The 16,816-nt window shown below is 40.4% G+C and overlaps 1 protein-coding gene across 1 annotated transcript in view; it reads right to left on the minus strand.

The window, feature by feature from the left end:
* LOC120045975 (brain-specific angiogenesis inhibitor 1-associated protein 2-like) overlaps positions 1–16,816 on the minus strand; it is a 132,839-nt gene that overhangs the window by 60,033 nt on the left and 55,990 nt on the right. The window contains exon 5 of the mRNA XM_038990894.1: positions 16,295–16,432. Coding sequence (XP_038846822.1) covers positions 16,295–16,432 — 138 coding nt within the window. The remainder of the gene's footprint in view (positions 1–16,294; positions 16,433–16,816) is intronic.

The following is a 16,816-nucleotide window of genomic DNA, read 5'->3' on the forward strand; positions in this document are numbered from 1 at the left end:
AATTTGTTGCAAGTTGGGGAGGAGGGCTAATAGCTGAACAATAGACTATTCTTTAGTAAAGATTGAATAGTCTAATAGCCAAGCTAGGTGTGGGAAAAAAAACTCCTATCACAGACCAGATTTGCCTTAACAACCAAGGGGTAGCTTGCTAATCTAATAAAGTAATGACTTTTCAAATAAGTTACCTTACACGTTATGTTGGCTGTCCTTACGAACCACATAGCATGTACAGCAGTATGTACCGGTATGTTAGCTAGCTACCTAACGTTAGTAGTTATACATCAAACTTGCCATTATATTAACTATCTAACTACCCAACGTTTATTGACTTGATTATTCTCGTCATTCTTAGTTTAGCTAAATGATATAGTCATTGTGCTTTCTCAATGGACATTCAGGTACTTTCGTAAATTCGCTCTGGCTATCTATAGTCTGTACAATAGAATGAGTCAAAATTCACCCAAGGCAGAAAAACGGCTTAAGAACGTTGGCTAAACTGGAACGCTAGCGAGAGCCCATAGCAAATTTATGGAATCTAACGTTCGCAAAGCCTGTTTTGAAAGGAGTGATGCTTAGAATTCCATAAAAAATCTATCCTTTTTTATTTTACCACTACAATTTGTTCGTCGGACGAAACTGGAAAAAAACAACTTGTGTAGAAAGTAAACATCTGCACCTCGACGCTGTTAACTGTGCTTATGTCTGTGTAATGAAAAAGTAGGGAAAAAATAAAAACTTCTGACTATTTCTGGTCTAGTGATCGATGACAAATGAGCTCGTTGCCCAGACTTACATAATTACAAAGAGGAGAATCTCCTCATTAAAATTGTGCCGTGTAACAGTTTTGCTTCCATCCCTCTCCTCGCCCCTACCTGGGCTTGAACCAGGGACCTTCTGCACACATTGACAACAGCCCCCCTCGAAGCATCGTTACCCATCGCTCCACAAAAGTTGTTTCCCTTGCAGAGCAAGGGGGACAACTACTTCAAGGTCTCAGAGCGAGTGACGTCACCGATTGAAATGCTATTAGCGCGCACCCCGCTAAACTAGCTAGTCATTTCACACCGGTTACACCCGACTTGAAAAAAATCAGAATATACACATTGCGAGATATTTGGCGAAATAGACAGACATGCCTATATTTCCCCATAGGAAACAATGGGAAGACAGCAGAGTTCCAATATTATTTTTGTTGTTTACATTTTGATGTTTACATTTTAACTATAAAACAACATGAGCAGGTCTCATTGCCAACAATAGTGAAGCAGTCATTGTGACGTTGAACAATAAGCTGGGAATAGAACGTTCGGAAGGCGAGTTGGTGCCACGGTGCTCAATAGAACTAATCGGAGCTGGCAGGGTGAAAAATGCACTAAAATAAGGCGTGTTTTTTCGTGATTACTTCGCGATGACTTTTTATCAGAAAATAATGTTGTTAAAAATTTCATTTGTCCAGCCTACTATCTACACGGATTTCAGAGCATTCTCGTCTGAGTGTACCACAGCGCAGAATAATTACGCTCAACACCCGTTGAATATGGCCGGTGTCAGTAAACGTCGGAAAAATTAGTTTGTGTCTGGAAGTAGCTAGCCAACGTTTGCTTGGGTGCTTGACTGCCGTTGTAAGGCCAGAACGCACAAATCAACCCTACTCCTTGGCCCGAACATCCAGTGTGCGCTCCAAGAGCGAAATGGTCTGAATTTACAAACTGACAATTTTTCTCTGAATGGAAACACCATAATATTAATCAAATGAATTAAGCCACATTTCTTAAAATCAATCCCATATACTATGTTATTACAAAAAAGGATTTCAATTCTCTGGTAATGCCAATACAGAATACAATCAAATGCTTCTCAAAGATGCCCTCTGGTGGTCAAACTTGCAAACTTGCAGTAACAGAAACAGAGGAAGGTAAGAAAAGAAGGAGAAACAGGGATGTTGATGATGATAATGACATTCCACCCCCCTATTATACCCCTGTATCCACTGCACCAGCCCTGGTTGTCCGACAGCAGCTCGCTCAGCCGTCTCCCGCACCGCAGCTCTACCAGCAGACCCCTCGGAGATGGCCCATGAGCAGTGTAAATCCGTTCCATGCACCGCCCGACTCTGGTGTTGATGGACTCTGGGAACTTAGTCCACCATCGATGTCGACCCCTACCACGCAGCTAAGTCAATGGTGAGTCAATTGAATTTCTAGTAGATACTCGCACTGCAATGTCTGTCATAAATTCTAAGTCCAAACCTCCCATGTCAAATGAATCAGTCACCACTGTAGGAGCCTCGGGAGTGACTATGAAAGAGTTGCTCACGATGCCCCTACCTGTTAAAGTTGACAACACATGCATAAACCAACAATTCATTTTTTTCTGCATGTTGTTTGGTAAATTTGTTAGGAAGAGAACTTCTCTGTAAATTGGGAATTCATATTCTTTGTAAAGGAAAAGGCCTCACTGTTGTATAGCCTCAGGAGACATGTCATCTCATGATGTTGTCCGAAACGGTCTCAACATGTGATTGGTACTATGCATGGGACGTACAGGATATTGATGGGTCATTATGACCCAACTGACTAAATTATCTCAACTGCTTGCAGTTGTTGGAAACAGAAAGGCAGTTTTATGTCACAGACTTACATTGCACCGCACATTTCTCACCAGTGACAAGAGATTTAGATTATGAACAAAATTGACTGACAGGGACCATACCGCAAGAGAGCATACTTTGCAGTGATATGTACATTTGAAATCGGAAGTTTACATACACTTAGGTTGGAGTCATTAAAACTAGTTTTTCAACCACTCCACAAATTTCTTGTTAACAAACTATAGTTTTGGCAAGTCGGTTAGGACATCTACTTTGTGCATGACACAAGTCATTTTTCCAACAATTGTTTACAAACAGATTATTTCACTTATAATTCACTTTTTTCACAATTCCAGTGGGTCAGAAGTTTACATACACTGAGTTGACTGTGCCTTTAAACAACTTCGAAAATTCCAGAAAATGATGTCATGGCTTAAAAAGCTTCTGATAGGCTAATTGACATAATGTGAGTCAATTGGAGTTGTACCCGTGGATGTATTTCAAGGCCTACCTTCAAACTCAGTGCCTCTTTGCTTGACATCATTGGAAAATCAAAAGAAATCAGCCAAGACCTCAGAAAAATATGTTTAGAAATCCACAAGTCTGGTTTATCCTTGGGAGCAATTTCCAAACGCCTGAAGGTACCACGTTCATCTGTAGAAACAATAGTACACAAGTATAAACACCATGGGACCACGTAGCCGTCATACCGCTCAGGAAGGAGACGCGTTCTGTCTCCTAGAGATGAACGTACTTTGGTGTGAAAAGTGCAAATCAATCCCAGAACAACAGCAAAGGACCCTGTGAAGATGCTGGAGGAAAAAGGTACAAAACCTGAAAGGCCGCTAAGCAAGGAAGAAGCCACTGCTCCAAAACCACCATAAAAAAGCCAGACTACAGTTTACAACTGCACATGGGGACAAAGATCATACTTTTTGGAGAAATGTCCTCTAGTCTGATGAAACAAGAATAGAACTGTTTGGCCATAATGACCATCGTTATATTTGGAGGAAAAAGGGGGAGGCTTGCAAGCTGAAGAACACCATCCCAACCGTGAAGCTTGGGGGTGGCAGAATCATGTTGTGGGGATGCTTTACCGCAGGAGGGACTGAATCACTTCACAATATAGATGGCATCATGAGGGAGGGAAATTATGTGGATATATTGAAGCAATATCTCAAGACATCAGTCAGGAAGTTAAAGCTTGGTCGCAAATGGGTCTTCCAAATGGACAATGACCCCAAGCATACTTCCAAAGTTGTTGCAAAATGGCTTAAGGACAACAAAGTCAAGGTATTGGAGTGGCCATCACAAAGCCCTGACCTCAATCCAATATAAAATGTGTGGGCAGAACGGAAAAAGCGTGTGCGATCAAGGAGGCCTACAAACCTGACTCAGTTACACCAGCTCTGTCAGGAGGAATTGGCCAAAATTCACCCAACTTATTGTGAGAAGCATGTGGAAGGCTACCCGAAACATTTGACCCAAGTTAAACAATTTAAAGGCAATGGTACCAAATACTAATTGAGTGTATGTAAACTTCTGACTCACTGGGAATGTGATGAAAGAAATAAAAGCTGAAATAAATCACTACTATTATTCTGACATTTCACATTCTTAAAATAAAGTGGTGATCCTAATTGACCTAAGACAGGGAATATTTACTAGGATTAAATGTCAGGAATTGTGAAAAATTGAGTTTAAATGTATATGTAAATGTCTGACTTCAACTGTATAGTGGGCCCCAATTTTGCGTTTTAAGTATTAAATTGACTAAAGAACAGGCTTTGTTGTATGTATTTAGTGACAAGTTGCCACATGTATCGATAGCTAAAACAGATGATGTTGCTTGGGAGAATACTGGTATTTGGTTGAAATCTGTCTTGCAGGTCACTGATTAGGAACTTTGAACAGATGGGTCTAAATTCTCCCCCAGCATACATACTTTGTGTGTTCCATTTTTTGGGAGCAATTTTCCTATGAGGAAGTGAGAAATCTGAAATCTGCAGGCTGTTCTGAGGTCAGTTTATTAATTTGCATGTCTTCTATTGGTTGAGATGCACTGCATACGCCTTCCCCTGGATGTCAGCAAATAGTGAGAATTGGAATGGAGTTGCTAGGCAGATCTGAGGCCTTATAAATGGGCTGGCAATGTGGGGTCCTCTCTTTCCTTCGTTCGCCATGACGCAAGACAGACCTCAGGATGGCGTTCTAGAAAGCTCCCGTTATAGCCCTTAGATATATCCGGCTCTGATTTTATTCGATATAGGTGTTAAAGACATCATAATGTTGTTATTTTAAACCGAGTTATATCAGTTTATAGCGATTTTCGGGTATTTATTTGTGCTGCGTTCTAGTGAGTTGGGCACGTCTGGGCCACATGGCTAATGTTTACTGCTAATTCCAAAGTTGAAGGCGACAATCTACAACCGAGCAACGATTCTTTTGGACAAAGGACAACTTGCCCAAGATTCTGATGGGAGCTCATCAAAAAGTAAGAACTATTTATGATGTTAATTCGTTGTTCTGTTGGAAAATGTAAATTTTTTGGGAGCTGTACATGTTCAATAAGATGTACATGGCCTTGATAACACTAAACCAACTAAACAGATGATTTCCATGAAGAATGAGTCACCCTTGTTGATTGGTCTCTCGGACTCTCTATGGGCTGAAGATAAATATGACATTGGGCGAATGAGGGGAGTTGAATCGCTTACTGTCACACCTAAGGGCATACACAGACCAAGCAGAACTTAGTATCCCCCAAGTCAGGAAGATATCAATGGGATTACCCCTGTTCATGCTTCATTGGCCTTGTACAGACTCTCCCTGTAATACCCCCATTCTTCCTGTCTGAAAAGCCTCAGTTGATTGGATTTTTTGTTCAAGATCTCAGACCTGTTAATGATGCAGTTTATGCAAGGGCTCCTGTTGTGCCAAACCCCATTACAATACTATTTGCTGTGCCAGCATCGGCTAAATGGTTTTCAGTTGTTGATTTGGCTAATGCTTTTTTTTTAGCATTCCCGTCGCACCAGAATCACAGTTCTAGTTCACGTTCTTAAACAACCATTGGACTTGGACCGTCTGCCCCCAAGTTTACTCTGAATCTCCGGCGGTAGTTTCTGCTGCTTTGGCGCAAAATTTAGAGGGTTTCATACCCCCCGATGGGAGTATGTTAATACAGTATATCGATGACCGGTTACTGTGTTCTGAAACCCATCAAGCTGCGAAGTCGACACCAGAGCTCTGTTAGTGTTTCTTGCTGAAAATGGCCACAAAGTTTAAAAGAAAAAGTTACAACTTGTCTCCCAAAAGGTTAAATATCTGGGACATGACATTACACCTAATGGTTGGAAATTGGGTTTGGAGTGTGTGGCTGAAATTCTCTCGATATCACAGCCAGTTACAAAACAGCACATGATGACACTCACAGGAATGGCAGGCTATTGTAGAGCCTGGATACCTGATTATGCTGAAGTCACTCAGGCACTTTCTGATTTCATTCATGGCCACAAGATGGAGATGAATAATAAGATAAAGTGGACACCTGAAGGACTGCAGGCACTTGACAAATTGAAACAATTTCTAACCTCTTCTCATTGTTTAGGATTGCCAGATCACTCTAAACCATTTCATCTGTTTGTTTGCGAGAAAAATGGTTTCATGTCATCTGTCCTCACTCTGGACCATGGTGGGAAGCAATGGTCTGTTGATTACTATTCTAAAAGACTTGACAGTGTGATAAGAGGGTTGGTATGTTGTCTCAGGGCTGTAGCGGCTGCTACATAAGCAGTGTTAGCTTGTGCTAGCATTGTTGCAATGTGCTCATTAACCGTTTAAGTTTCTGATGCTGTCCATGCTCTTATCTCACAGGCACAGACCGCTCATCTCACTCCAGCACGGCTCGTGCATTATCAGAATGTGTTGTTGACAATGTCTCATGTGACTCTTAAGTGTTGTATTGTTCTTAACCCTGATACTCTTTTGCCAACTGACGATGATGGGGAACCACATGATTGTGCTGTCCTTGTGGACCAGGTCTGCAAACCCCGCCCTGACCTCTCTGACGTGCCAATACTGAATGCTGACCTGAAGCTGTTTGTTGATGGCTCTGCCCAAAAGTCACCACAGGGTGAAGCATTGGTGGCCTACGCAGTCACTACTGCTGTTGATACTTTAGAGAGTGCAAAACAGCCATCACATCTGTCAGATCAGGCTGCAGAATTGTTTGCACTGACTAGCGCGTGCATTCTAGCTAAGGATAAAACTGTTACCATTTATACTGATAGCAGATATGCGTTCGGGGTGGTGCAGGGTTTTGGAACATTGTGGCAGCGTCGTGGGTTCTTTACTTCATCTGGTAAGACAATTTCACATTCTAAACTGATTGCGAACCTGTTGGAAACCATTCTCTTGCCTACATCCATTTCTGTCTGCAAGTGTCAAGCTCACACTAACGCATCTGACCCTGTCTCTAAAGGACATGCTATGGCTGATATGGCTGCAAAAGCAGCTGCCATGTCTATTTTTTCCCCCACTCTCCAAATAGTTTCACTTCCTGTTTCTGCTGCAAATATGTTTTCATTATAGGATGTTTCTGATCTACAATCAGGTACAGGGCCTGGGGAGGTGAGACAGTGGAGGAAGAAGTGTTCCTTTGACACACTGAGGCTGAGACAGGATTGCCATGGGTAACAGTAATGCCTCTGATGTACACTACCGTTCAAAAGTTTGGGTTCACATAGAAATGTCATTGTTTTGAATGAAAAGCACATTTTTTGTCCATTAATGTTGAGGATAGAGGGCGCTATTTTCACCTTGGGAAAAAATCGTGCCCAATTTACACGGCCTCGTACTCTATTCTTGCTCGTACAATATGCATATTATTATTACTATTGGATAGAAAACACTCTCAGGTTTCTAAAACCGTTTGAATTATATCTGTGAGTAAAACAGAACTCATTTTGCAGCAAACTTCCTGTCAGAAAGTGAAAAATCTGAAATCGAGGCTCTGTTCCAGGGCCTCCCTATAAATTTGCTTGAAATCTATTAGTATACATGCACTTCATACGCCTTCCACTAGATGTCAATAGGCTGTGAGAGGTGAAATGGGGTTTCTAGGTATATCTATGGTCAAAAGAGAGAGCTTGGAATGACATGACCCCAAATTCCTTTGTTCAGGAAGGCGCAGAAAGGTCATCAGTATTGGCTTCTGAAAAGCATTCGTTATAGACGTCTAATATCTCCGGCTTTGATTTTATTTGATAAATGTGATAATATCATCATAAAGTATGTTTTTTCAATATAGTTTTATCAGATTATTGAATTTTTTTCGGGAGTTTTGGCGTGTTCTGTTCTCTGCGTTTGTTCACGATGGACAGCTTCGCGCCACTTGGCAAGTTTTGCTTGCTAATTCGAGAGGGAAAAAGGACATTCTAAAACCAAACAACGATTGTTCTGGACAAAGGACCCCTTGTGCAAGATTCTGATGGAAGCTCAACAAAAGTAGGACCCATTTATGATGTTATTTCATATTTCTGTCGAAAATGTTTACTATTAGTTTCCGCCCAGATTCTCGCTATAACGTAAGCTGCATGTCGTACTAAAGTTATTTTTAGAGTTCTAACACGGCAATTGCATTAAGAACTAGTGTATCTATCATTTGCTGTACAACAAGTATTTTTTAGTAACGTTTATGATTAGTTATTTGGTCAGAATAGGTGAGTGTCAGAAATATATCCGGAGATTCTGGAAAATAGTTGCTACATTTTCACAATGTATAACCACGGATTTCAGCTCTAAATATGCACATTTTCGAACAAACCATATATGTATTGTGTAATATGATGTTATAGGACTGTCATCTGATGAAGTTTATGAAGGTTAGTGAAATAATTAATATCTTTTGCTGGTTTTGTCGCTATCAATACTGTTGCCTTGAATCAATGCTGTTGTGTGGTAGGCTATTGTAGTAAGCTAATATAATGCTATATTGTGTTTTCGCTGTAAAACACTTAAAAAATCGGAAATATTGGCTGGATTCACAAGATGTTTGTCTTTCATTTGCTGTACACCATGTATTTTTCAGAAATGTTTTATGATGAGTATTTAGTTATTTGACGTTGGTCTCTATAATTAGTCTGGCTGCTTCGGTGCTATTTGTGATGGTAGCTGTGATGGTAGCTGCAATGTAAAACTGATTTATACCTCAAATATGCAAATTTTTTGAACAAAACATAGATTTATTGTATAACATGTTATAAGACTGTCATCTGATGAAGTTGTTTCTTGGTTAGTTTGGTTGGTTCTTGGTTAGTTTGGTTGGTTTTGTGCAAGCTACCTGTGCTGTGAAAGAAATGTCTGTGCTTTTTTGTATTTGGTGGTGAGCTAACATAAATATACGTGGTGTTTTCGCTGTAAAACATTTTAAAATTCGGACATGTTGACTGGATTCACATGTCACACATTCACAAAGATGTTTATCTTTCATTTGCTGTATTGGACTTGTTAATGTGTGAAAGTTAAATATTTCTCAAAAATATTTTTTGAATTTCACGCTCTGCCTTTTCAGTGGAATGTGGGAGGAGTTCCGCTAGCGGAACCCCGGGGCTAGACAGGTTAAAATAACATCAAATTGATCAGAAATACAGTGTGGACATTGTTAATGTTGTAAATGACTATTGTAGCTGGAAACAGCTGCTTTTTTAAATGGAATATCTACATAGGCGTACAGAGGCCCATTATCAGCAACCATCACTCCTGTGTTCCAATGGCACGTTGTGTTAGCTAATCCAAGTTTATCATTTTAAAAGGCTAATTGATCATTAGAAAACCCTTTTGCAATTATGTTAGCACAGCTGAAAACGGTTGTTTTGATTAAAGAAGCAATACAACTGGCCTTCTTAGACTAGTTAAGTATCTGGAGCATCAGCATTTGTGGGTTCAATTACAGGCTCAAAAGGGCCAGAAACAAATACTTCCTTCTGAAACACATCAGTCTGAGAAATGAAGGCTATTCCATGCGAGAAATTTCCAAGAAACTGAAGATCTCGTACAATGCTGTGTACTACTCCCTTCACAGAACAGCGCAAACTGGCCCTAACCAGAATAAAAAGAAAAGTGAGAGGCCCTGGTGCACAACTGAGCAAGAGGACAAGTACATTAGAGTGTCTAGTTTGAGAAACAGTTTCCTCACAAGTCCTCAACTGGCAGCTTCATTAAATAGTACCCGCAAAACACCAGTCTCAATGTCAACAGTGAAGAGGCGACTCTGGGATGCTGGCCTTCTAGACAGAGTTGCCAAGAAAAAGCGTTATATCAAACTGGCCAGTAAAAAGAAAAGATTAAGATGGGCAAAAGAACACAGACACTGGACAGAGGAACTCTGCCAAGATTGCCAGCATCCCGGAGTTGCCTCCTCTTTCTTTCAAAAACAAGAACATTTGTTAGTAACCCCAAACTTTTGAACGGTAGTGTACATGCGTGGATGCACACATCGTACCACTAGTTTAGCACCTCATTACATACTCACAGGAAGACCCACGAGAATGCTTAACACTCCATTCCCACAGAGCAGGTTGACATTGATGGGTTGCGAGTATCAAATGGTAAGTTACTGTGCTGCACTTAACAATGTTCTGAAGTCTATTTTTCCCAGGGGAAAAGTGGATTTACCTGAATCAAAGGGAGGACCACTTCACAAACTTCAGCCAGGTGATTGGCTGGTCATCAAGGACCTTTGCAGAGAGGTCTACGTGGGTTCACGCCAGCCACTGCAGGTGCCCCACAACCCAGATGAAGATGTCCCATTGTAGGCAACCCCAGATGCCATGGGAGGACCAGGACTGGACTCTCATGTTGGTTGCTTTGTGGTCAGTCTTCTCATTGCAGCTTTTGTATGGGCCCTGGGAGGAGCAGAACAGCCCAGAGCGAGAAGTGGCCACAATGCAATTGAAGAATACAACACCATCATAGTTCCACGGCGGGACTGAAATAACAGCTGCTCCAGCTCGAGCCAACAGCAGGCTCAGGACACGAGTCCTGCAAATAATTGCCGCTCCGATACCAGAAAAAGCAGGAGGTCGATGCATCCACTTGACGAGCATCACGGCCGGAATCACGAGGGAACTTGGTGGTCACTGCTTAATCATACACTAAAAACTGAACTGATGGTAGAAAACACCTCCTGCTATCTATGTAGTCTTTTTCCACACTCAGCGATTTCACCATTCTTATAGTATTCAGTTGAGGCCAGCATTAATGACACTATGTGCACTGGAAGTGCTCTTATCAAATTAAACTTCATGGGGTAAACCTTCACAGGGTAAAACTTTGAGGGAAAAATGCATTAATGGTGATTTGTCCTTGACAAAATATATGAGAGGTGGATTTGATTGTACACGTCGGTGTACCAAAATTATTTTAGAACCCAGACACCGTGTACCAGAGCCTATTCTATTCCAACCCCGGCGAATACCATTCCGAACCTGCCATTGTCACAACCCAAGTAATATCTCCATACCACAATTCAATGAATCCTATCTGGGAATGTCAACATGTGTTAATTACAGTGTCTTCCCAATAGGATGTAGCTGGATAAATGGAACATAAGCTTCTAGCATTACCGTTAAACTGAATGTAGGGTACAACGCTATTCAGACAGAAATATACATTTACTCTCCACATCAATATGGCTCAGCCACGGTTACTGATCATTATTGGATCTGTGGTAATAAGGCATATCTTTATTTACCGACAAATTGGACAGGGTGCTGTGTTTTTGGTAAACTAAATATATCCATTGTTGTAATATATAAAACCAACTACTCCATTCCAAGCAGATTAAGATGTGTTAGAAGGAGCATTTCACAATTAAATTACGTTCCAATTGAGTCATGACGATCCTTGAAATCTGAAAGGTTTTGGCACAGGTTAATTCCTTGGTATGGGGCATCGGAGAAAGCCCATGATTTAGATTGATTAGGATATAATTTTTAATCTTTGGTAAATTTAGCCACTTCAGGATTTTCAATAATAAGACCGGAATTGCAAGCCGCTCGCCTCACGGCTATACAGAATAGGGTAACGTATGACATGTTGCTAGAACGGGAGGGGGGAGTGCAAAATGATAGGTGACCATTGCTGTACATTCATATGAGGTGAGGGTAACTTGACTATGGTAGTGGAACATCTGAAAGAGCTCAGCGGTGATCTCACAAACGAACTCCAACCAGACAACGATTGGAATCTGTTTGGATGGGTTCAGTCATTATTTGGTGTTATGGGAGCTACAATATTTCATTATGGCTTAGTTATTTTTTTTCTTCAATAATGCTTATTATAACTTATCTTAAGAAATTGTGCTGCAAAGCCGTTGAGACTATTCTTGCCATGCCATTTACTGACCCCTGAAGGAGACGCCTCAGAACCCTATTTACCTGATTTATTTCCTATGTCTGATTACATGGCGGATGAAGACAATGATAATCCATAAAACCAAGGTAAAAACATGGAGTTAATGGTGCAGCATGTCCATAGCCCATGCTCACGGTGGAGGTTATGTGAATGGTGCTCCCGAGGTAGAGTTAAGGGGCAACCGTCATGATAACCCTGTGGCAATATGAACAGTCTCAACGAAGTGATTGCCTTGTGTGTGGTGATAAAATATGTACCGATGTTTATATTCATATGTTCCTTTCCCCCTTTTTTGCACTATGTGAACGTTTGAAAATTAATGACAACGGAGGTAATTTACAAATTGTAATGTGCTAAGTGTAAGAAAAGTATTTCCTTTTCCTCTTTTTCCTCATGTTAATGCTTGTTTAATGAAAATAATTGTAAGTAATTTTCTATTAGGTTGAGACTTAGTCTCAAAAGGGAGGAAATGTCATGGAAAATTACATAATTAGTCATGCAATCCCATGTTTTACTGCTTAACTTTTTAGGGATAGGGGCAGCATTTTCACTTTGGATGAATAGCGTGCCCAGAGTGAACTGCCTCCTACTCTGTCCCAGATGCTAATATATGCATATTATTATTACTATTGGATAGAAAACACTCTGAAGTTTTTAAAACTGTTTGAATTATGTCTGTGAGTATAACATAACTCATATGGCAGGCAAAAACCTGAGAAAAAATCCAAACAGGAAGTGGGAATTCTGAGGCTGTTCGATTTTCAACTCATCGCCAATTGAAATCCCAGTGGGATATGGATCTGTTTGCACTTCCTACGGCTTCCACTAGATGTCAACAGTCTGTAGAACGTTGAATGAAGCTTCTACTGTGATGTTGAGCCGGATGGGAGCTGTTTGAGTCAGTGGTCTGGCAGAGAGCCATGTCCTGGTCACGCGCATTCCACATGATATCGACTTGCATTCCATTACTTCTATAGACACAAAGGAATTCTCCGGTTGGAACGTTATTGAATATTTATGATAACAACATCCTAAAGATTGATTCTATACTTAGTTCGACAAGTTTATTCAACCTGTAATATAACTTTTTGAAGTTTTCGTCCGAAGTTCGCCTGGACCTGCATGAGCATTTGGATATGTATACTAAATATGCTAACAAAAGTAGCTACTTGGACATAAATAATGGACATTATCGAACAAAACAACAATTTATTGTGGAACTAGGATTCCTGGGAGTGCATTCTGATGAAGATCATCAAAGGTAAGGGAATATTTATAATGTAATTTCGTATTTCTGTTGACTCCCACATGGCGGAGAAATGTTGTTTCCATCTGAGCGCCGTCTCAGATTATTGCATGGTTTGCTTTTTCCGTAAAGTTAAAAAAAAATCTGAGACAGCGGTTGCATTAAGAACAAGTGTATCTTTAATTATATGTAAAACATGTATCTTTCATCAAAGTTTATGATGAGTATTTCTGTTATTTGATGTGGCTCTGCAATTTCTCCGGATATTTTGGAGGCATTTCTGAACATGGCGCCAATGTAAACTGAGATTTTTGGATATAAATATGCACATTATCGAACAAAACATACATGTATTGTGTAACATGATGTCCTATGAGTGTCATCCGATGAAGATAATCATTGGTTGGTGATTAATTTAATCTCTATTTCTGCTTTTTGTGACTCCTATCTTTGGCTGGGAAAATGGCTGTGTGTTTTTTGTTTTTTGGACTTGGCGGTGTTCTATCATATGTTGTGTTTTCGCTGTAAAGCATTTTTTAAATCGGACATGATGGGTAGATTAACAAGATGTTTATCTTTCATTTGCTGTATTGGACTTGTTAATGTGTGAAAGTTACATATTTCAAAAAAATATTTTTGAATTTCCCGCGCTGCCTTTTCAGCAGAATGTTGTCGAGGGGTTCCGCTAGCGGAAGGTGTGTCCTAGAAAGGTAAAGAATAGTCTCATTATATGTTAGTGTTTTTTCTAACCTGATACAAACTTGTCTTGGTGTAACTTAGTCATAAGATTGGGCTTACAGCTAAGAGACGTTTGGGTGCAACCGCAGCACGTGAAATCCTGTGGGTTTACTATCTACAGAAAGTCACATGTATGGAACCTTGCAGAAAGGAGTGCAATATAGTGTTTGTTGTTGTGAATGCAGTTAGACGGTTGAGCCTTTGGGCTATCAACCTCATGCAATCTTAAAGTCTGCACAGACAACTAATTACCTTTTACACACTATCTGCTGACTGCCACGTATACAGAAAGGGGTTGTATTTATCAAAGCAGAGACCTGGCTATGTTTGTTAAGCTTTCAACTCTGAACCATTCTTGGTGATGTTGATTGCTTAATTTTTGCAAATCTTATAATAAAGCTGTTGTTGGAAGAATCTACAATCTCTCTCTTCCTCTAGAATTTCCCTGACAGGCATCACAGCAGCAAGATGTGTGACCTGTTGCCACAAGAACAGGGCAATCAGTGAAGAACAAACACCATTATAAGTACAACCTATGTTTATGTTTATTTATTTTACCTTTTGTACTTTAATTATTTGCACATCATTACAACACTATATATAGACATAATATGACATTTGAAATGTCTTTATTCTTTTGGAACTTTGTGTGTGTAATATTCACTGTAAAAAAAAAATTGTTCATTTCACCTTTGTTTATTATCTATTTCCCTTGCTTTGGCAATGTACACATAAGTTTCCCATGCCAACAAAGCCCTTACATTGAAATTGAATAGAGAGAGAGAGAGAGAGAGACAGACAGACAGAAGGATATTACTCATCTACAGTGTCTGTCTCAACAAAGGGAAACACACTGCCCTTAGCTACAGAATAAGAAAAAAAGCTCATCTTTTCTAAGCGCTGAAGTCAAACCAATGGATTCACAAAAGCAATCATTCAACTTCGATTTTCAGTTGCCAGTTGCATTTTTGAACTGACAACTGAATAAATAAATTGGAATGAGAGAAGACTGTGCAATATAAATTATATACTAATCTACCTCTAATGCAGGCACACACCCAATGCAATACGATTAGAAAACTTCTATTGATTAAAAATGGGAATGAGAGAAGACCGTGGTGTTAAACCAGGGTGAATAATTGATGTACCACTGCTCCTTTAACACCCAATTGATATGTTATGTAACATTAGCTATTTCTTATTTCCTGGGTCAGCAGCAGACAAGTGACATTCCCATTACATTCAAATCAGTCTGCCTCTTCCCCTGCAGCCCCATCTCACTTGCTTTCTCTCCTGCTTTCTCTCTCTCTATGTCTCTCTCGCCACCTACTCTCTCTTCTCAGTGAGCTTGGCTCTGGGCGGTCTGAGTCCCACAGTCACCGGGCCCAATAGAGGGTACCTCTTTTACGCCTCGATTAGATCAACAGCGTCATTGCATCAATGAAGCATAATAAATTCTGCAGTCAAACTTTTTCATTATGTAATCCAACATTTTTACTGGATATGTGTTCAACAAAAGTTCAACATTTACCTTTTGCTACCATTTATGTCAAGTCTACACATACAGTTTGATGCACATGTTGGTTATATCCACAGAACAAAGAACACACTGCAACTGCCTCTGCAACGCAATGCTGCAAGGCAAACGCAGTGTTCCATGGATATTCATGTACTTCTAATGTACCAAAATGCAATGACGATGTCGATGTGATCCAGGCGTACCCCTCCAGTCATCAGCACAAGTCACAGTCACAGAGCCACAGATGTAGGATCTAAAATTGAGCCAGTTTGCTACAGCAGGAAAATAATCCTCCAGCAACAGGAAATGTCAATTATTATGTGGATTATAGTAAATGGTCATCTTTGTAGTAGTTGATAAATTTTTTGTAAGGGGAAATCAAGTCTGACATTTCAAAGTGCAAATTACAAACTTCAGAAGCCTGTTAAACCTCAAATACACTACAAGTTTTACATTTTAGTCATGGACAAAGTGCTCTGCTTCAGTGAAAGGGTCCATAAAATACTTGCTCCGCCTAAATCCCCTTTTGGATTTGATCGGCTACCCATCTCTGACACCTGCTGGGCTGTGGCCAATAGTATGATATTTCTCTGGCTCAGAGTCAGTAGCAGTGTCCTCACCACCTTCCCCTACGGTGACCTTTTGACCCACCAGCTGGCACTGCATCATCTCTAGGCTGACTAGGGACCCAGTCTGTCTGTTCATTCACAGTAGCAATACAAACCTGAGGTCCTTCTCCCCCTGCCTCCCCCACAGTCTCCCTCCTCCTCCCCCAGTCACTCACCTGCATCTCCTTGTCTCCGTACTTAGAGGTGTTCTTGCTGCCCTGGCTCTTCCTGCGTAGCTTCTTCAGTTCATCCTGACACTTCTCCAGACTCTCTCCTTTACTCTTGTGCTCCATCTGGTACTTCTTCAGAGCCGCCTGTAGGGGGTGTATAGATTCAGTTTTAAAAGCTCTACACAGAAAAAAAGTTATTGAGGGGTTCTTCTTCAGGGTGATATGGGTAACCATTTTCCTTTGCGTATCAGGAAGGGTTATTTACTGCTTGGATGGTTGTGAAGAACCGACCGGTTCTTCCCCTCTCCAAAATGTTTTTATTTTATTCCATGAAATGCTAAACTGTTAAAAAAGTTCCTGTAATTTTATGTTACACTACGGCTACTGGTTGCAGTAAAAGTACTTTAAACAACAGCAAGTTACTGCAATAACACCGCTGAGTTAAGGTGTTATTGCTGTAAAAGGACAGTATGCTACTGAATGCTGATTACTTGGGACTACACTTGATTTAATGACCTGATTTAATGA

The sequence above is a fragment of the Salvelinus namaycush genome, chromosome 4 (genome assembly GCF_016432855.1).
Source record: "Salvelinus namaycush isolate Seneca chromosome 4, SaNama_1.0, whole genome shotgun sequence".
Lineage (NCBI taxonomy): Eukaryota > Metazoa > Chordata > Actinopteri > Salmoniformes > Salmonidae > Salvelinus > Salvelinus namaycush.